Source organism: Corvus kubaryi, unplaced genomic scaffold (assembly GCF_017639235.1).
Source record: "Corvus kubaryi isolate FWS band 111438036 unplaced genomic scaffold, C.kubaryi_AGA036_p1.0 37353, whole genome shotgun sequence".
Classification (NCBI taxonomy): domain Eukaryota; kingdom Metazoa; phylum Chordata; class Aves; order Passeriformes; family Corvidae; genus Corvus; species Corvus kubaryi.
This window is the reverse complement of record NW_024581115.1, coordinates 4380857-4402687: the sequence shown is the minus strand read 5'-3', so window position 1 is coordinate 4402687 and position 21831 is coordinate 4380857. Positions and strand designations below refer to the sequence as shown.

Here is a 21831-nt window from a genome sequence, read left to right as displayed (position 1 = left end):
TGAATGCCAGCCCTGCAGGGGAGGAAAAGCAGCCACTTCCATGGCTGGGTCACCTCCACACAGAGAAAACACCGAAATGGAAGCACCAGCTGGACGTGTTGGGTTTGCCCTGTGTGGAGCCGAGCACAGGAACACACCACAGCAGCCATTTCTATCCTATACAGATATTTTACAGGAATAGGTATCATGGGAAGAAAGGCAGTTTAAGAAGTTTGGCCTGCAAGTTTTAGATGTGTACTTGGAGGAATTCCAGCGAGGGGAAAGGCTGAGCACTCACTGCCATCCTCCACATGCACTTTGCTCCATCACAGTGGGAACAGGGCAGGGACACTTCAGCAGCTTCTGATTCTCTCCACTGCCTCTGTTTTCAGCCCCCAACACCCAATCCCATGGCTGGAGCATCCAACAGAGGAAATACCTCCTTAGCACCATCACTCAGCTCTGGAGCTGTGAAACAAATGCTTTGTCAGTCACAATTTGGTGAGCACAAAGCAAATAATGATGTATGGTGGCGATGCTCCTTTCAACAGCTGATTACACAGATAATAACCTATTCGGTTTTAGGTGGTTTAGGGTTTTTTAAACAGATTAATAATCATAAACTCAGAAGGTCAGGCATTAGCACAAGATGAGTGGCTCTGACAACAAGCACTGCGTTTACAAAGGATGCTTAATTGAAGCTAATTTCACTAGGTGACCTTAAACAGCAATTTCCTTTTCATATGACAGAATGACAGATTTTTTTTTTTAAATTTTATTTAAGGCACAAACCTTCTATTTTTCCCTCCCTTCATGATTAACTTTGAAGTGCAAACTCCTGAATGTCCTTTTATCCAAGACTCAAAAGGCTGTGCACAGCAAAAGTTAACCTGCAAGGTTCTTTTCTATTTGTTCACATAAAGGATTGTGCAGTCAGGTATTGAATACAAATTCTTTCCCTCGGAAATCAGAATGCCAAGGCCATCCAAAGATCCCACTGGTGAAACCACAGTGGATTTTGACAAATCTTCAAATTACTGAATCTCAAGGAAAAACTTGCAGCAGGCAGAATTCATCTGTACTGGCCTCCTCCTTGTTACCTTCCCTGAGCACCTTCACCTCTGCAATTGTATTATTTCATGTATTATCCAGCCAAATGAGAGGCAGCAGAGCTGTTCCCTGCTGCTCCCTCCATTCCCGGCAGTTGCAGGATGGAGCCTGCACTGAATCCTGACTTTTACCCTGGACAAAGCCCTGCACAGCCACATTTAATTTCAGATAAACAGGACCCAAGTACTCCGCGACTCCGATCGATTTTGTGGAGTCTTCCAGACAAGAGCACTTGTGTTAGGAGGAAAGTAACTGAAATCGTGGGAAAGGATACTGGAAAAAGGAAACTAACAACAAAAACAAGCCCCAAACCAACATTCAGACATGTTCTACTCTTAACAACAGCATCTGTTTCCTTAAGATGGGCTCTCCATCAGGGCAAGGGAACAGGCTAAGGCTGAAGCAGCCACTGATTTCCCCAAGACGCTTCACTGGTGCGTGTCTACACCAGAATGAAGCATTTCCCAAGGACTCCTCAGCACTAAACCGAACACTTCTGTGTCCCTAAGCAGGCTCTAACAAAGCACTTCCAAGAGCCATCAGTTCCGACTGTGCCTCCCTCTCCCAAAGCCTCGGGCACGACTGTTTACAACAGTGACAAGAACAATTCCGACAACTTAACGAGCCTATTAACAAAAACAATGTCTGTAATTCGCCTTTATTTGCGTGGTTGTGACCATGAGAAGAAGAGGCAGTACACTCACTTGAAATCAGCGTTTCCATTAAGGATAATCATTGTGGGAGCCTGCTCTCAATTACCACCAATTCCAACGCAAGGACACCTTTTATTAAGGTAAAAAAAGGTTTCAATCATTTAGACTCCTGCACGGCGTCAAAATGTAAACAAAACAGAAAGGAGAGCTTGGAGGAAGACTTCTAACAGCAGAGATAACCAACTTAACAGAGGCAGTATGAACTAAACAGAAATCTCGATTTCCAATGCACAAACTCAGCTGAACAAAGCACCCCCTTCATGTGCCCACTGAGACTAATTCTCTCTTCCAGATTTGCTCTTTATTGCATTTTAAGGACCTTTTCCCCACTCTTATTGGTGCTTCTCTGTGGTACTAACACAACCTCTGAAACTAAATTTATCAAGGCACCATTCTGAATTTATCCATGAAAATCACAACAGTCTCAATCTTGCTTTTGGACCAGCACGGTCATATCAGAAGGGCAAGGTCCTTGTAAAGGAGCAAACTTCCCAGTTCAGCTCCATCTCTAAATTATCCCATCTTTTATTATTTTTGTCTGCATGTTAGACAGAGATAATGGAAAACATGGTATTAACTGCTGCTGCCATTCAATTAACATTAGTGGGGCTACAAAGAAAACAGAGGTGTGGATAAAGCCTTCAAACACACATTTCACCAGGAAAATTAATGGTTGTGGTTGTAAGGTCATGCCTTCACTGACACACATGCACACTTTGGGTCCAGGGTGGGTATTGTGGCTCCTGGCATGATGCTGAACATTGCATTTCCTATTTATACTGACAGCCAACAGTGTTTGCCCTAACATACAGCATTTAGGGTTCTGTTCACACATCCCTCTGCGCATTAATTACTGGCACTTAGGCTGGAGTCCAGGGAACCACATTCCTCATCTGAAGTAAGCTTGTGGAATTCCAAGGAAGTCCAGAGGTCAGTCTGCTTAACTGGCACATGGTCCTGAATTTATGGCCTTCTACATTTAAATTATTTTCCATAAAGTCACAGCAAACCCCACCAGGAAGTTCTCTGTCCAGTATATTTTAAAATGGTCACAAACATTCAAAGAAGTTACCAGCACCAGACTTCTTGTTTTTCATAGCTGTACCACAGGAGGGTTTCTGCTAAGATAGGGACCTTGGTTAAGGATTTTTGGGGGTTCTGGTTGTTTGGGATTTTTTTTTTTTAATATCCCTTAAGAGTTTAGCAGTACCTGCAGAAAATTATAGATTTGAATTATTTTGAAAAAACCTATAAATGGTTCTTTTCCTTATCTCAGCTCGCTAACATAGATTGTACCTAATGAAATTAACACAACAGAAGTAAAACCACATCATTAATTATGAACAAAGTCTACAGCTGTAGAAATTCTCCATGCATCCATGTATCAAAACGAAAACCAACTGGCAAGACAAAATATAGATATGTTTATATGAGATTCATTAAAGACATTTTTAGCAGCTTATTTGGCACTCAATTGTCAAGAAAATCAGTTTTCATTTCCTGTTTAGCATTTGTTTGAAAAACTTGAGGATGTGATATGTCAAGATATTAAACCTTAGTAACACCTTAAAAGAATGAGGGGGAAAAAATGAAAGAGGACTTTTTAATAAACCAAAGCAAGCTAATGTATAATTTTGCATATAAAGATGAAATCTCTAATACAAAACAAAGCCACAGATAAAGCAAAAGCTTTTTTTTTTCCAATGCCACTTAATTTAACAGTGAGCTCCCAATTCAGATTAACATGAAACTGTTCAAAGGCCACTGAGGTGAAATGAAGGAGGTGCAGCCTCGTGGTTGGTAAATGATGATTAACAGATTAAGAGATGGAATCATAAATGGATGTCAGTGTTACTGCTCTTTATCTTGCTACACCAAAAATTTCAACCAAATTAACAACTGTGTATATTGGAGAGGATTTTTCACCTCTTGGCAAATCAAAAAAATATTTCACTAAGTGAAAAGCAATCATCTGTCAGCAGCAGCCAGAGTAACTGAGGCCTCTCTCTTCAGATCAAATGTCAAAAGCAATACTTACACAGTTAATAGTAATAAAGAATAGCTATCCATGATGCAGCTTGGAGATTGTCATGATTTCTTGTAGAACTTGTCACAGAGCAATAATACTTCCCTTTAATGACCCTATAAATAGTTCTGAGCAGCCTTCTAAGATTATCTGATACTGAGGCAGACCAGAAGAGAGAAAGAGAAAAAAAAAGTAAAGCATCAGATTCACAGAGGTACTGAAAACCCACAAGTCCTTATTCATTAGTATCCCTCTAAGTTTGTTTCAAAGTGCCTTTTGAAACTACATAAACGTAGCACTTTTCATTTCTAATAGAATAGTTCATATAATTCTTATGTGGCAAACGAACATCACAGAAGTTCATCATTAAAAGGGATCAATTAAAAAAGCAACCTCATGAGAGCCTAACCTACTTACAATTAAATGGCATTGTTTAAAATGCACTCATAAGTTACTCATCATCACAAGACCCAAGAATCATTTTTTCACCCAAATATACTGAAAGACAAAACTGCTCCTTGTGAATTTTCATGTCTTTCTGCTCTCATTAATGTGATGGGGAAAATAGGGCCCAGAAAGGGTTTAGAGGTAAAAAAAAAAAAATCAGTAATTCCCTATCTGAAAAAAAAAAAAAAGCTTTATCCCTCTTGGTCCTCTGGAGAAAATACAAATGTGTAGCAACAAGAGAATTTTAATCACTGGCAGCATCCTTTAATCCACACCTTTGTAATGCTCAGTATATAAAAACCGTATGCTTCAAATTGCAGGGTAACAGGAGTGGGTGAGAGAGAGACTTTGCAGTGCTGCTGGTGCCATTAATCACATATTGATTGAACACTGAATGCTTTTTCAGGCTGCCTGACAAATTGGAATGGCACTGGTGACCCCTCACTCAAATACACGTTCTGCCTCATTCTCTTTTACATCATTCATTGAATCTCCTGGGAATACCCATAGCCTCTCTCTCCTGCTTGTCCTCACAGATTTCTCTGCTTGCTGGGTGTTCAGCTGCCCTCTCACCCCTCCATCAACACCTTGCTGATCACACAGCAAGAACCTGCCGTGAATTTAAAAATCCCTTTCTCTATCCCTGTAAGAAGATCCCTCTGGGCTCTTTGGCTGTGCACAACGAGGGCTGTGCTCCACGGGAGCTGTGACACTGCTCCTGGAGAGCAAAAGTGACAGCAAATGTCACAGGAGATGCCACCCTCCCTCCCCAGGATTAACCTTGGGAGCTCCTACACAGTTACAACACGTGGGAGCTACTGACACGTAACCAGCCGAGTCTTTCTAAACTTGTCTTTAAAGATAAAACATTCATATTCTGACTGTGCATAAAAAAGGGTTGGTGAACGGTGCTTTTCTAAAAATAGCTCCATGGAGTGTCTAAAAACACCTTCTCAGTGTTCCATGCCTGTTCTCTGCCCACCAGACAAACATAACTGCAAGTACTTCAGAGTTTTGTGTAGGCAGATAAAGTCAAGGTGAGTCAGTCAGTCACTGCCTGTTACATCATCTATAACAGTTCTGGATTAAAATGTAGTTACTATGCCAGTAACCTTGCTTTCCTATTTGGTGGAGGAAGATTACAGTACATTTTCCCCAAAACAGACTGAATAAAACAATTTAGGACCAGTGTTTCAGGTCATGCAGTAGAATAAACACTGCAGTATTATTCTGACAGTTCACATTCTTGGGCCATTTGTACTTTCTAAAGTTATCTCTGTGCTCCCATCACAGATTTTCATCATTTTATGATGAAAATGCCATTGAACTCAAAAGAACTATTTGGGATTCTGGGAGGGAAGCCATGGATTATGGTCCTCCATGGGTTATGGTCCTTCATGTAGCACTACCCTGAGGAAGGTTCAGCACCTTTCCCAACACAATTCCCAACAGTTCAATTCTGAGATGCTGAGCCAGAAGCTGTTTTCCATCATCAATATTTCACAGGCCTTGGGATCCCATCCTTCAGATGGCCAAGGGTCATTTCTTCAAATTCTGGTAAAATCTATCATGTAACACTATAACCTGATCGACTTCCTTACAAGAAAATTAAAAACACCAAACCCAAAAAAGCCCAAAACAGAAAAAAAACCCAACCAAACAAAAAACCCCATGGATCTGACAACTTAGGCACATGAAATAGATTAATAAACAAAAGGTTGGGAAACAAGGAGCTGAGAGATACAGAGTAAGGCAACATTTCCCACAGAAATACTTCCTCACATCTAATTGTTGAAAAATTCAATGCCAAATTGATTTCTCAGCTGTGCAGACACGATCTGCAATTCAATCTACCTTATAAAAATATCACTCATTCTATACAGGAATTCCAATGTCTGCAGAACCAGAATATAGGAAATAGTTAAGGGACAAACCCCCAAACTAATTCTGTAGTGCACTGTAGAGTGAAATTAGGCAATTACATTCTGAAAGGGACATCTCAGAAGAGAATTGTTCAATACATGGATTCCTGCATTTCCTTCCATTTCCAATACCAGACTTTTAACAACACATATACCACGCTCAGTTGATCCAAGCAAGGAAAAAAAGCCTTTCAAATTTGGCTTTTTTTTTCCCTCCTGTCTCACATTCAGCTGGACTGAAGTAGCAGCTTCCTCCATCTCAACCTGTGCAGCAACTCGACCTCTTTCACCTTTTCACACTTCCCAAAAATCGTGCCTGTGCTGTTCCTCCTGGCAGAGCAGGCCTGGCACAGGGATCAGATGCTGCTGTAGTCTGAGCCACGGGCAACCAGGGCTGCTGCTGCTCCCCACTCCACTGTGAAGAAGGTGATTGTTCCAAAGAAGCCCACGATCACCATGATCAGGAGCTGCCACTGCAGCAGGAAGTAGTTGCTGTAGAAATAGGCAACTGCAGCACAGATGGACTGAAAGGAAAAACAAAGTGAGAAGATTATCAGTGGAGATTTCCAGGCTGGTGCTGCTACAGAAGGATTATCAAACTGACACAGACAGTTTAATATGAAGCTCTCAGAATGCTTTTGTAGTAGACAGACAATCCTAAGGCTTCATTATACCTCAACATATGTCTCAGCATGTCCCACAACAGATTTAGTTTTTATTTGTTATTTAAACAGTGCACAACTGTAGAAAATGAACACCAAACTCCAAAGTGTTTCTAGCGTTGCAAGCTGGTATTTCAAACTGGTAAAAACACTACCAAAATCTCTGGTATTTCAAACCACTTTGTCTAGAAACAACACAGACAAAGCTTGAAGATCACAGCCCAGGAAACTGTTTCCAGCATCACAAAACTATTTTACACCAAAATTCAGGATGAAATAATTTGCAGAAACATTTTTTTTAGCTCATTAAAAGCCTAACCCAGTATTTCAGTAATATCCCAACAATCCTAGGTCCAAAAAGCTAAGTTAGGAAATACCTGAACAAACTTAAAGATGGCAAAGGCAGGAGCACTGTCCTCTGAATACAGGAATCCCAAAATACTGAGGAGCTGGGTGTTGAAGCAGCTGTCCCCCAGCCCCAGCAGGAAGCTGCAGAGCATGGCCACCTCTTTGCTGAAGGAGAAAGCAATTCCAATTTAAAAGCCATTCATTCAAACAGCTCACACATCTATAAACTATTTTTGGCAGACTTATTTGGAAACTGAGAATGGAAGAAAGTTATCACACTTTTAATTTCCCTAGAAAAGAACTGGGAACGCCTGGCTTGGCAAAAGGAGTGGCTGTTTCATCAGCTTTAGTTTCTTGAATGCCAAGACTTCTAATACTGTTACCTGCAGTCAATTCTACACTGAATTAGAATCTCTAAAAAGAACTCATTCTGGTGCTTGGAGCCACAGAGCCCACACAGCAGTGATTAAAAGCTGAGCCACATGGCGAGTTCACAAAATCTGCAGGAATGTTAGAGAAATACCAACTCATTTGGCAGAAAAATACTCCAGCTAAGACCAGTCACCTGCACAAGCACAAATGCTTAGAATTGCAAGTTAGCAGCTGGGTCTGCAGAACTGAAAATACAGGATTTTCACACAAAATGGCAAAAATACACCCCAAAAGAAAGCTGTAATGATGAGGTAAGAAAGCTTTCTATATTCTTCCCCCAAACACTGAGTGCTCTAAGGGACAGGATGCAGTTAGACCAAGTGGAATTTGACAATAAGCACTGGAAGACTTTGGAAACCAGTGCAAAAGTGCAAGGCTGGTGCTCCCTGATGTAAAACTGAGCCCAAGACTGTTTTGAAATAAACCGAATTCTTAACACCTACTACAATAGATGCTGGTCTTGCTATTGTGCTACATGTCAGAAACATCAGTTGTCAAGTGACACAGGTGCTATTATTCATCCCCAGGCTTTTTATTCTTATGCCATTCAAGTTTTTTAATTGGGTGCACACTGGTGGAATATCTACCTTTAATAAAAACAGAATTCCTGAAAGCTTTTTCTAGGGAGTTAGTCATTACACAGAAAAAAACTTCAAGGAATTCTCTGTAGAGAAAATTCTGCTGTTCACGTACATCCTGAGTTACAGCAGCCAAAGGGAAAAAAATCTCACATACCTTGGAATCATATAAGCAACTTGATCTGTTCCTTCCATAGGAGCGATGGGGGCATCATTTGGCATGTTGAAAAAAATTAAATAAAAGGCTATGAAGTGGACAAGGATGCCCAGCATCACCACTGGGTTCCTGCCAGAGCGACTCTTCTTGCTCAGCAAGCCAAAGATTCCTCCCCCTGCAGGAGCACAAACGAGGAGAAAACTGAATCAGAAGTGAAGATTGAAATCCCAACAATTTAAATTATAAACGTCCCCACACTGGGTAACAAAGATTGACTGACATGCAAACAGCCCCAAGGAGTTTGCCAGGGAAATGGGGGCAGGAGATTGATCAGATGGTTGCTGATGAAGATATTTCACCTTTTAGCAAGTATTTAACCAGCAGCCAGCTTCCTTCAGTATTGCAACAGCACTAAGTGAAAATGGACAGCCTTGTGCTCAGCTCTTAATTGCAAACCCATGCAACTCAATGGATCTGAGCTGCTAATGAACAGTGGTTTTTTGTTAAACACCACAGTACTTGAGTCTACAGGAAAAAAAGAAATATTTACTTAATGAATATTACCTGCATCCAAATTTATTCAAATATCACATCTCATTTAACACAAGCAAACTTTTTAAAGAAAGAAATCCTTAGTGTAACCATTTATTCAAAAATTTGAAAATTTTATCACCCAAGAAGTAATAAAAATGCAAACATAATACTATTTCAAAATAGCATTTAAAATGGCAAAACGGTGTCAATTCCCTAATAACACTGCAGCCCAGTGTTTCTCACATTTTAAGTCTGTGTATTCCTCCACAGTAACCCAAAGAGAATGCAGAATATCAGAATTCATAGGCATCAGATGTTGGTCTACATCCACTTTACACAGTGTAAGGTACAACTCACAGGGCAGTAAGGAACCACAGTGCCAATTCTACTGCTACTATTTCATTTTGTGTTCACATCATTATTGCTGGAAGCTCAAAACACACTGTTGAGTTAAACACAAAAAAAACCCCACCCCACTTTGAATAGCTACATCACCCTAACCCTTTTTGCTCTCAAAAGGCAGCAAATTCAGACTCACCCAAGATTTCTCCAACACCAATAAAAATACCAGAGAGACCAATCAGGCTCTTCTCTTCACTGCCAAACCTGTTCACAGCACCAATGCATGTTCCATACACTCCAGAAAAGAACGTTAACACCAAACCTTGGAAGGAAACCAAACAGAACTGATAGTTGAACTTTCATGGAAGTCATGAGAAAATCTTTATGCTAAAGGCTGATTTCCCCTCAGGTATCTTTAAATCATATATTTAAACAAGGTGTGGGTAATAGAAGCAAAGAGGGGATTTTAAACTCTGTAATTATTATGTTCTTCTATACCAGTTCACAAAAGGCACATTACAGAAGTGTCACTAATTGGTGTCACAGGCACTCAGGTTCAGTGCTGCTACTCTTGACATAACCCCTACACACAGTTTCTATTTCTACTTCTCAAGAACTCTGGAATTTTATCAAATGACAAATACCATGTGAAATAACACAAAGTAACTGATGAAATAAAGCACAATTTCAGTATAGGATTTCCCCCCCTTCAAGTTATGGCATTCCTAAAAGTCCCTGCATCCCCAAATACCAAGAAGGAGCAAAGAATCCTAAAATGAACTTTTCTGTACATAGATAATGAATTTAAGCTGAGGAAGAACTTCTACTTGCTTAAAATCCTCTTTCTTTCTTTCTTTCTATTGCCATTCGTGTGAGGAAAGGTGACACCACTGAGTCCAGCTAACATGACCATCAGGATAAAAATACCAACTCAAGAAAAAAGTGTATGTAAAACAATGCAAACTGTTATTCCTAAACAGCTCAAAGTAAAACTTCCTCATTTATATCCTTTGCCTTTTGCTACAGCCAAACTCTGGTACAGCACACCCTGCCCTGCCTGGATAAACTGCTTCAAAAATAGGGGTGCACTTGGAGCCTCTAAACCTGACCAGTAATTTTGGAATAAAAGTCCTTGATGGCCTTATGGAATTTTCTGTTTTCCTACACAAAGTGGCAACACCGACCCAGATCCAGAAGATGGCAGCAGATATTTTTTCCCCAGTCTGGACTGATGTATTTCTATGCCACCTGTAACCCCAAATTTCAGGGTATTCAGGCAAAACCTTGACTGACTCCCTTCCCTTGTTATCTTGCTCCACATTCCCATCCCCAGAGGAATTCAGGTGAGTTAATCTGGGTTAGCACAACACTTGGAGATGCTGTGAAGTAATTTATAACTCAGATTAGTGGCTGGAGCAACCCAACGCCAGAGCTGCTCCTGCTGTTTCTCAACCAGGAGCTGACTGTAAAGTGCAGTGTTTATATTTTGTTCACATCAAAGTTTTTCTTTTCACCTAACAGTAATTTTTCATAACAGTGACTCAGAGCTTAGGTTCTGAAAGTGCACCTATTTAATAAAAAACCCTAATTTGATCACAAACAAAACTACATCTGAAGGCAAATAAGGAGCAAGAACCGCCCCCCCCCCCCCAAAAAAAAACAATTCAAGGATTTTACAGTATTTTTTTGGTGGAAGAATCACTTATATGGCAAAAATATTTTTTTATTTTACAACTCATACATTGGTCCAAGGATGGCAGACCAAGTTTAACTAAAAATTGCTAAAAAGAGTAAGAACTCTTGCCACAGCAAATACTATTGAAAAAACCAGCTGAAAATGGCTAAGCTGCTTCCCAATAGAACCAAGACTAAACTGAAGAGCATGAGGACTCTCCCATGCCTTAATGAAGGTGTGATGTACAAACATTCCCTTAATTCAAATGCAATACAACTGCATTAAACAGTCTACAAACTATTGATAGTGCAGTATCAAATCCCATAAAAGCCAGCTCTGTAAATTTTGTCTAACCCTCACTTTGGGACCCAGAACTTCACTGAACCAGCACCTTCAGATTTGGATGCACCCCTCCTCCTGTACAGAAACACTCGCCAGGACCCAGAAACGTCACGAGTAACCCAAAATTAATTAAAATATCTAAGTAATGTTTGCAGAGATATGGGTTAAAATTCCAGTCTGGGGTTAAAATCCCAAGCAATGCCTTGCCACTGCTCCATGGTGAAACTCTGCTGGCTTCATACCTGTGTAGGCTGTTGTAACACTGAGAAGCAGCATCTCTTTGGTGAAGCTCAGTGTAATAGATTTCTCTGCAAAGAAATAATAAAGAAAATTAATAAAACTTCTGATCATACTACTAAGATAATCTACACTTACTTTTGCTCTTTGCTTAAAGCAAAAATTGGTTATTATACAAACTGTGCATTAAAGTTTTATTTACTGTTTATTACAGCAGAGTGCTAAATAAAACAACCCTGACCTGACATCTAGAAGAAACGTGGCATACAAAACTCATTTCTTGTAAGAAATGTAGTAGGAGAAATATTAAAGAGGAGATACACAGTTTTCAATTATCAGACAATTTTCTGCTCACTGTATTTTTGTACTCTCAGTTCATGGCAACTGTCTCCTGAAAGGATGAATAGGTTTTCAGTGAAGATCCCCATGTTCTCACAACAAACTTAAAAGTCTCAGGCAGAACACATCAAGCTTCAAAGGAAACTGCAGCTGCTTCAGTTCTAAATTGTTAACTGGTATCAACTGGTGACAAAATCAAACACCATATGACTTCTTTTTATCTTGATATGTTTGTTGATTTTTATTTTTCAATCTCACACTGCCTTTCCCAAGTTGTAACCCGCTCCTTTTGTGCTCATCTGTACAAGGAAGCTGTTGTAAAGCAACAGCTTTGGATCTGAAAACACATCAAAGGAGGAGCACTCCAAGTCTGTCCTGGACTACACAGGTACGTGACTGAAGTGGTTTGTACACGATCACATCATCAGCACAAACACAGAGAGCTGGGAAGGAGATGCCAGGTTTTGCTAAAGCAACTCTAATGTGAAATTGTACTTACTGAAGGCAGCCCCTGCTCTCATCATTTTGTTTCGTGCAGACCTGGGTAAACAAATTACTTGGTCAAAATGGAAGAGAATAACCACACTTTATTGCTGTGCTGGAAGGCACCTTCATTTTTCAAACCTTCTGTGCATTTTCTAGCCCTGTACTATACACTGGAATATGACAATGTATTTTTAAAAGTTTCTGAGATCTGAAGTAACCACAAAATCTATTTGCTGCCCACACTAGTGAATGCTTGCTTAACAGAATCTTTCTTTTGAACATTTTCAGCTTTCAACATTTTTTCCACAGGCATGCTCACTGATGTTCTTATAACATTTTCATTGCTCTTTAAATAAAGCAAAAATATTTAAGCTGATGCCTCAGGCAAAACTGCACTGAATCTGTGTAACTGTGCATTTCTAATGTATTTATCAGGGTGGCATATATATTTAGAGAAGATAGGAAAAACATGTTCCAGTTTGTAAAACAACCTATAAAAAAAGGAGTACTTTCTGCTTATTCCAGCCTTTCAACTGGGCTGATGAGGGCAAGACAAAACATAGAAGTGTTTCATAATAATCAGTGGAGAAGAGGTGAAGGGTATCTTTCACAAGGCACTTAACTTATCAAAGGAAAAACTTCATGTGCAGTACTGAACTTCACCCTTGAGAATGTGCCATATCAAGAACATTATTTTTCATACATTGCTAAAATACAGACACTTTTCTATTAAATCTGTGAATCCTCCAGGTTGTTGGTAACAATCATGTTTCCAGCACAGATGTTCCTCTGCAGAGTAGGAGCACAAACGAGGAGATGAGACACCATGTTATTGCCATCAACACTTACGAGCTCTCCCCCAGGATTTCATTAGTGGAATCATCATCCCCTGGAGCTTTTGCATCCTCTTGTTTCCTAATCAGAAAGAACAGAACTGTGCCCACAAGACTGATAACAGTCAGAGCAATGAAGACAGTTCTGCGATCGCTCTCTGTGGAAAAACAAACAAGAGCCATAACCAGATGTGCAGAAGTGACTCAAACCAATCCAGCTACCTCCAAACAACTAACACACACATGCTACAGAGTTTAACACACACTAATTTTCTAGCTTACCTTCCACATGGAGCTGCTGGCAAACTCCTGTCTCAGTTTTATGGTGCTAATAAAATATCGGCAAATTAAAGAGGTCTCTCGCATTTTCTGCCATGCAAAGGCTATGACCAAGGAGCAGCCAATTAAAGGAAGTGCATAAATTATTAGCAGAAGAAATTACATATTGGAAGACTTATATAGTTCAGAGTGGACACAGACTGCCCCAAACCCCTTCAGATTTCTAAAAGAAGCTCTTGACCAGCATCAGAACTATGAGCACCATGGCATCACAAACTCATAGACTGGGAAACTACAGAGGCATTGAAACCACCAAAACCTCAGTAACTGTCACAGCAGCTGGAGAGGACAACTCTGCTAAACAAGCTGCTTACTGCAGCAGAGCACAGACACATCTAACACAAAAGCCACTCCCATTTACCAGTATTAAGCAGGGAAAAAAGCCAGTAACAGCAAATAGTTGTGATTGAATTAATGCATGACCCTGAAGATACTACCTAAGAATGGATTTCCCTCCCCTTTAGCTCAACAGCAAATGCAAGCTTGTCCTGAAAATAATTTGTGTATGATCACAGTTCCAAAAAGAGAAGGTGTGCTTCACACCTTGAAATGCCTGTAATATTTTCATACAGGTAGTAAAAAGATTTGATTTTTAAATGCTGTTAGGGTTCAATATCAAATTTTCTAATAAAGAGGAATCTCAAGACATTTAAGATGGAGGGAAATGTAACAGCAGAACTGCCTCATAGTTAATTGCTCTATTCTGTGGTTAGCAGAGCAGTGAAGTTTGGAATGCACAGAATTTGAGAACCCCCAGGTTCAAAGTGTGTCCAGTAACACTTAAGCCTTTGTGTTACAGGTGAGGGAATGCAGAGGATGACCTTTAAAAAGTAGCTGGTGTTTCATTACCAAACCTGTGTCTGCGGAGAACCTGAAAAGATGGAGCTAACAGAAACAAGAAGTGGACTGTTCTCTCTGTTCTGTTATTTCTGAAGCCTGATAATTATCATTTAAAAGTCAACATCTTACTCCTTACACCCTCATCTGTTAAAGGTTAAAAGAATTGACTATTCTAGTAGATATTCTACATTAGGACTAAATAAGGAAAACCATCAGTAATTATAGAACAGGAAAATCAAACTTATCTGTTTACAGAGCACTGATTTCCCAGCAATGCTCATTTTTGTTATTAAAATCTATTTTCACTATTGCAGTTTTTTAGTGAAACCCCCTCCATACTTTGCCTGGCTTCAACAGTTGCCAGAAATCTTTGCTTTAAAAACACTCTCAACACTGTCCAGCTCAAGAACATGAATAAAGTCCACTGTTCTTCAATTCCTGCTCTTTGCCAGTGTCAAATGGAAAAAACTACAGTATTAATTACAATCCCATCAGGAAGTTTGTCTTCATAAACTAAGGAAGAGCAAGTTCTTTCTCTGCTCTCCCAGCAGTGCTGCCCCATCTCAGCCTCTGCCTCCTACACTGCTTAGTGCCAGCACAATGATTAGTGCAGCCATGAAGGGAACTGGGATGGGTTTTCATTATTTTCCTTTATTTCATAGCTTAATCAATCTCCAATACGATTTAGGAGGACACTCTACACCAGGAGCTTACTTTGGAACAGGATAATGTGTATAATATTACACATACAGCCAGAACACCTCCCCCCTAAACAGGTGTATTTTGGCACAAGTGTGTCTGCACAGTGAAAATCCCAGAGTAGCTACCATGGAAAATCTCCAAGAAGAGACTATCTACAATAAATAAATAAAGTCTGCTTTAGTACAAGCTTCCTGCCACTTTGGAGTGCACCATTTCATCTGTTTATTCATGCTACTGTATTTAAAGGTTGGCCATATAAACAAGCAGTACCCACCTGATATGTGAGTTTTTCCTTGCCAAGCAAAGTAGATATACAGATTTCCAAAAATCAAGCTGTAAATAAAAAGAACAAAGGTCAGAAACACATTCTATGAAAAAGTTAGGGTTGTAGCACCACAGGAGTACTATTCTATGCAAAAATAAACAAGGCTGTGCAATTGTGAAAGAAATAAAGACACGAGTCACTCTCCATGTCAGCTCTTTCTATATAAAACTTCAAACAAATCTGAGGATTCTGTCCCATAGTGCTGGCTATTCCATTTTCATCAATCAAGACACAAGGTGGTGGCAAAAATGAGGAAACCTCCATCTAAGTTGCTTCTAATTTTGGAAAGGTATAGGTTAGAAAGCTGACATGTTTCTAGAGGTGATTTTGTAATACTTCCTCTGCAGGGTCATGTGTCTTGTCTGAAGTATTGCATCAGCTCAAGGAAATTGTGTCCCTCACTACCTCTTCCCAAATTACAGTTATTCTGAATGAATGATTTAAAAGAGTTTTAGAGCCAATTTTCCTTATATTAAGCCACGCATTTTACTCACTGTAAAACACACAATCAGCTGCGTTTGTGGAAATTGCTACCCTGATAACATACTGAGGGGTTAATTCTGGAACTGAAAACTTTAGAAACACAAGTATGCCCCTGGTTCAGGCTGATGTTCTCTCAAACCAGGATCCCATCCCCACAGCAGCATTAGCAATGCAGGCTCAGCACCCCAAGCATTTCTGCAATTCATTCCCTGGTTATCTCCCAGTACTCAGAACCGTTGCATTAAAGGTGGTAAAAAGGATCTCTCTTCAGGAACCATTTGTGCACCTGTCTCCCATGAATTTTTTTAATTCATTTTTGACCTTACTGACACAATCCAACTCCACACACAGTCCTGTGGCTGCAAACTCCAGAAGTTTAATCACCCACAAAGCACTTTACCTGTTTCAAACCAGGCCTCTTTACTCTCACCAAGTGACCCCAGCTCCAGCACAGCAACATTTGGTGAGCAACAGTTCCACACCCAGCTCCCCTCCTGCCCTCATGTTTGGGTAACACATTGGTATAACCCTCCTCAGCTGCTGTTCCTCCACAGGAAAGAGTCCCAGCCTTTTCAGTCTCTCTTCAAGCCATCAGCTCTATCTTGTTGCATAATTTCATTATTTTCTCAATATCCTAATGGCATTACACTCCCATGAGAGGCATTAACTATGCTGCACAAAACACTTAATGGCCACAACACAGCATTCACTGCCTTGTTCTCACTGCCCTGCTTGATGCTGAGCCTTTTGTTGATGTTTTTAGTCAAGCAGAACTCAATATCAGAGAGCCATCAAAAACAAGTACAAAATTTCTTTTCTGGCTTCTGACTGACAGGTCTAACTTCAATATCTTCACCTTGGCAGCAAGAACCAGCTTCTGCCTCAATAAAGGACACAAATTGGCACAGCCCTCCACAATCAACAGGATTGCTGTTATATCCCTCGAATGCTCCCCTAACAGAAATGTATCTTTTTAGCACCTCAGAAGCAGAGATTGCAATATCCAGCTTTCATTCCCTGTTCTGTAACACACAACACCAATAAAAATGTTGCTTCCATCTCTCCTTCCCACTGACTGCAAGGTCCCAGGGGAGTACTTTTGGATGCAGTGTCCCACGTATAAAAAGATGTAAAAAGCAGAATGGGTACGCAACCAAAAAAAGAGAAAAATTAACAACTAAAGCTTACCTGAATTGTAGGAGTGCCCAAAAAATTCCACTGTTCCTTCCAATGGTGTTTTCATCAGAATTTTCAGTCAAGCAATTTCCCTGGGCTGTCCAGAGGACTGAAACAGACGGAATATATTGCTCAGGAAATAAAAACACTTTGAAGGTACATTCCAATATCATAAAAAATAGTCAGCAGAGTAAGAGCAATGCTTACCAGCAGCTGCAATGCCAATAAGCACAGAGGCAGTGTAGAAAGCCCATGTAGCTGGTTGGATAAAGACTGCAATGTATAGGCTAGAACAGAACAGATCGGTTTATTGGATACTGACTTGAAGTGGACAATGCTCTTTAACAATCAGATATCTCACTTAGGTGCCTCTAAATCAGCTAAAACTCTCCTAAGGGACGTTGAAAAACAAGTTGTATGTGAAAAATCTTTTTACCCTTCTAAGCACATAGAATTTTTTTTATCTAGTTATTAATTTGAGACCATAACCTCAGTTCCACAATCAGCAAAGTCTGGGAATGCTGTGGAAAAAAATGTGCTGTTTCCAATGGGCTGAAGTACTCTGCAGTTACACATCTGCAGTATCTCTGTGAGATGCTTTTCTTAGCTAGTACAATTTCATGTATGGCACAGGAGCCTTAGATGTGAAAAAAACTAAAGAAATATTTCCAAGGAGGCAGGCAAAACCTCAAAATTAATACTTACCTGTAAAACACGCCACTAATAACCATGGAGAATTGAGGTCCTACTATTGCAACCAGTGAAGGTGATATAAGATTTGATGCAGACAATACTCCATAAATAATGGACATGCTACAAAAATAGAAAATAAAGATGATTAAATACTTAGAATAAAATACAGGCTATCACTACAACTGATTTAAGAGTGATCAGTGGATTTCAAAATATTCAGTTAAGTACATACAGAACTTAACAGCAAAACTTTGATGGTCAAACATTTCCTTACTTTCTTCTGTTCCCTTCACCCACTGCACTGCACGTGGGAATACAGGAGTGTACAGTGTTCCCTGGAGTGCTGAGTAGAGTCCCAGACTACTGCAGGCAATGACATCCTGTAATTTACAGCATGCACTTGTCAAACTGCCTGAACAGCAGTTATTGTATTTTGTACCCTGTACATCTAGAGGAGAATGTTCTAGAGCCTCATTTACCTGTCAGCGAGGTTTTCATCTTCTGCCAAATACACCACAGAAATTTTACAGACATATGTTGTCCCAGTGGGATTTTTAGTTTAAATTAAGACAGCAAACCCTTCAAAGGAGCAATCAGGTTTTCCTACATGACAGATTAATTTGGCATGCAAAAGGTCCCTGATCACGCCTGACAAGTTTGAGTCTGCCAGTGCAACAAAGAGAATGGCTTATTGTGGCTTTGCTTGTCTTTCTGACTGCTCCTTTCACATTTATGTTGTACTCCCTGAGAGCTGATCCACACCACCTGTCCTACACAAACACAGAGTGTGCAAGGGCAAACAACCAAGGCCTGAGTTAGCAGTTGGGTTTATTTTTAAACGTCCACCTTCTTCGCCTCCTAAGGCAAAATGTGGAGAATGTGATGAGAGTGGCTTTTTTCTCCCTACAAAGAAAGCATGCACACCAGATATGTAGTTCAACTGGAAGTAATTCAGAGCAGAACTGTGAGAAGCCTGTTTTAAACTGCTTTAAGTCTGCCAATAAATTGTGAAGTCGGCAGAACACTGCAATCTCGAGAGGGTCTCTCTACTGGATGAAACTGTAACTAAGTTCACCCTGCAAGGAGCAAAGTAAGAAGAAAATCTGTGTAATTACCTCATGTAGCCACTGCCATGAAAGTCTGTGTTGTTTAAATTTGTGATAACAGTTTGCTGTGAGGAAGAGATCATACATTGTAATATGTTAGAATCTGTCTTGTATTTTGAGAACACCTTCATCAGTTTGAAATCAGTATCAAACATTAGAATTATTCATTAATAGACACTACAAAGTACTTTAAAAAATTTTAAATGTTAATTACAACTCACACCACCTCCACAACAAAGATGCAGGAGATACTTGGCAGGGAGACATCTGTTTGAACAAGGAATTAGTACTTTATGATTAAATCATAATTTTGTAAGAGACCTAAAATACTTCACAAAACTTTTGTTTCACTTAAGACCTCTCTTACATAGATAGGTATGACTATCTTAGTTTTAGAAATGGGGGAAAAAAAGGAGAAGTTTCAGAATAATCTTAACTTGACCTAACTGTGAATCTCTGATAAGAGTTTCCACTCTTTTCAGCTTCCCGTTATTTCCTCATTCCTTTTTTTTTCCCCTTGAATCAGCTTTAGTGCTCATGAGACCATGTAGTTAGTTGGACTGGCAGATCTGATCACATGTCACTTGCTAAGACTTTTATGACAATGAATTGCATGATTGCATGATCACAAAGTCCAATTCAGTGAGGTGCTGAATTCACCACAGAATTCCTGAGATCGCTGGGCTGCACTTAAGAATTCACATCAAGTATCAGACTGCACTAGGACTTACAAAAACCACCCCAAATAGTTATTTCTATAGTGCAGTGAAGGACATTTATCTGTCTGAACCCAGCAAGGACTCTTCTTGCATGAAAGAAAAGAGCTGTAAGACCTGTGGGCTCAAAAGGGATATTGAAATCTAACTGCCCTGCAGGCACAGAACTAATAATCCTGAAAGCAGCTCTGGAAGTTAAAGGGCTAAGCCTGGCAGTAGCAGGAGTCTAAAAATTTAAATAGTAACAGTAAATTTGCATTATGCTGTGCTCAATTTTTTGTCTGCAAAGAGATACTAAATAGCAGCAAATAACTTCTTCAGCTGGAAGGTGACTTGGCAGTTTAGCAATTGTAGAAGTCTATTTGTCAGGTGTTATCCTCATACTCCCCCTCAATATCTAGTTTGTTAGATTATGAAAATCTAGTTAATAATAGCATGGTTAATAATAACTTAGGCAAATATTTTGAAAGGGACTATACAGAACATGGAATATAGAATATGCAAGGTTCGGTGTAATTCAATTGTTCAACACTGCAAGTGTCAAAGCAGGTACTATTTTAAAGTTCAAACATTTTATAAGATTAATTTTCTACTTTCGAAGCAATCAAGCACAGTTATATATGTAGCTATGCTATCTTAAAGAAACAACCTGCTGAATTATTTGGTTAAACACATTAATCTAGTTAAAACACAACCAAAAGAAGATAAAATGTCAAAGTATCTTGAACATTAGAAAATCCCAAATAAAGCAACATTAGAGCACACAAAAGACAAGCCAAGATAACTTGGCTTATATATCATAAATGAGATAGAAATGTGGCATGTTTTAAAAGTCACACCTACCGCGATATTTCCACAGGATTGGAAAGCAGTAAATATAAACATAAATGAGACTCCCAGAATAATGATGTTGAAAAGCTTTTTTCCTTCAGAAGACATTTTGTGTTTTCTTCCCAAGTCCTCAGCCTCAGTCTGGAAAAACTCTTTTTTCTTTTAAAAGTTTCCTCTTAACCTCTGTTTTAAAAAAAAAAGCAAAAAGAAAAAAAGAAAGCAAGCTTCGAAAATGATGATTAGTTAGGGCTACTTATTAGCTGCTAGAAAATATCAATTAATCAAGAATTCTGGTAACTCTTTTAAAAAACGTGCAACAAAATCGGTAACTTTAAAAAAAACAAAAGGTCTGGTACAAAAGGTAATTCCCTCTACCTGTTCCCATGAAGTTAACAGGGCTGACTGCAGTGTGTTACTTCATGACATCCCTTTCTCCCAAAGGAGCAGTTTTCCCAACATCGAGCAGGTTAATCGGCTCCGCTTCTCGTCATTGTCAAAATCAGGATTGTGGTCCCCGGCCTCTCAATCACCTGACGAAGGAAAGATGAGCCACTCGCACCCACGAACCATTTCCAAGCAGTGCACAGGAAATAAGGAACATTTCGGTGTCTCGATCAGCTGACCCAGCCCTGAAAGCCCTTGTGCACTATGGGAAATGCAGTTTCAGCAAAGCAACCTTCTCCTACTTGAAGCGGTGAAAATCTCCCAGTCGTTAAAATAAAATTATTTGTACTAGTTTTTGAGGATTGTAATTTCTATCCACTAAATAACACCTGGTAAGATTAAAAGAAACAAACAAGCAAACTAAAAAAAAACCACACACACACAAAGAAACCCCCACGAACCAAACCAAAAAATAAAAACCCCACACAACTACAGAATCATGGAATCACAGAATGGTTTTGATCAAAAGGAACCTTAAAGCCCATCTTGTCCCACCCCCTGCCATGGGCAGGGAACTTCCACTAGACCAGGTTGCTCCAAGCCCCCTCCAACCCGGCCTTGAACACTTCCAGGGATGGAAGTGATACCATTAATCTTTTGCTTCACAATATTTCTAAATACTAGATTTAAGATCAATTGATCTTCGAGTCATGAAGATCTCTGTTAAAACATCAGCAAAGCTGAGAGAGGATCAGACATTGACTAAACGGCCACCTTTTCCTGTTACCATCCTTTGTTCTGTTGGGCCTCTGGAATTGGAGAATTCAACTAAATCAGTTCTACTTTAATGCTGGCAAAAAAAGACAGAGAAGGAAATGCAGAATTGATTGAAGTAAATGACAAATCATCACATTTTACCTCTGCTGTCTACAGTAAAGGGTTTAAAGAAACAGAGGTCTCAAAGGGAGAAGAGGATTTTAGCCCAGGAGTTAGAAGGGCTTGTTGGGAGAATTTAAACTAGATTTGAAGTGGGATAAGGTCTGCTTGACCAACCTGATCACCTTCTATGATGAA

The 21831-nt window shown here is 39.7% G+C and overlaps 1 protein-coding gene across 1 annotated transcript; it reads right to left on the bottom strand.

Annotated features, from left to right (window-relative positions):
• Nucleotides 1–1731: 1731 nt before the first annotated feature.
• On the bottom strand, nucleotides 1732–20979 carry MFSD11 (major facilitator superfamily domain containing 11). The gene is made up of 14 exons (XM_042032659.1): nucleotides 20749–20979; nucleotides 20386–20556; nucleotides 18836–18891; nucleotides 17733–17840; nucleotides 17235–17314; nucleotides 17040–17136; nucleotides 15318–15376; nucleotides 13179–13320; nucleotides 12343–12383; nucleotides 11510–11575; nucleotides 9447–9572; nucleotides 8375–8549; nucleotides 7237–7372; nucleotides 1732–6721 (listed from the first exon to the last, which is right to left on the bottom strand). The coding sequence occupies exons 2-14, from the start codon at nucleotides 20479–20481 to the stop codon at nucleotides 6554–6556; spliced, it is 1350 nt and encodes a 449-aa protein (XP_041888593.1). The 5' UTR covers nucleotides 20482–20556; nucleotides 20749–20979; the 3' UTR covers nucleotides 1732–6553.
• Nucleotides 20980–21831: the final 852 nt, after the last annotated feature.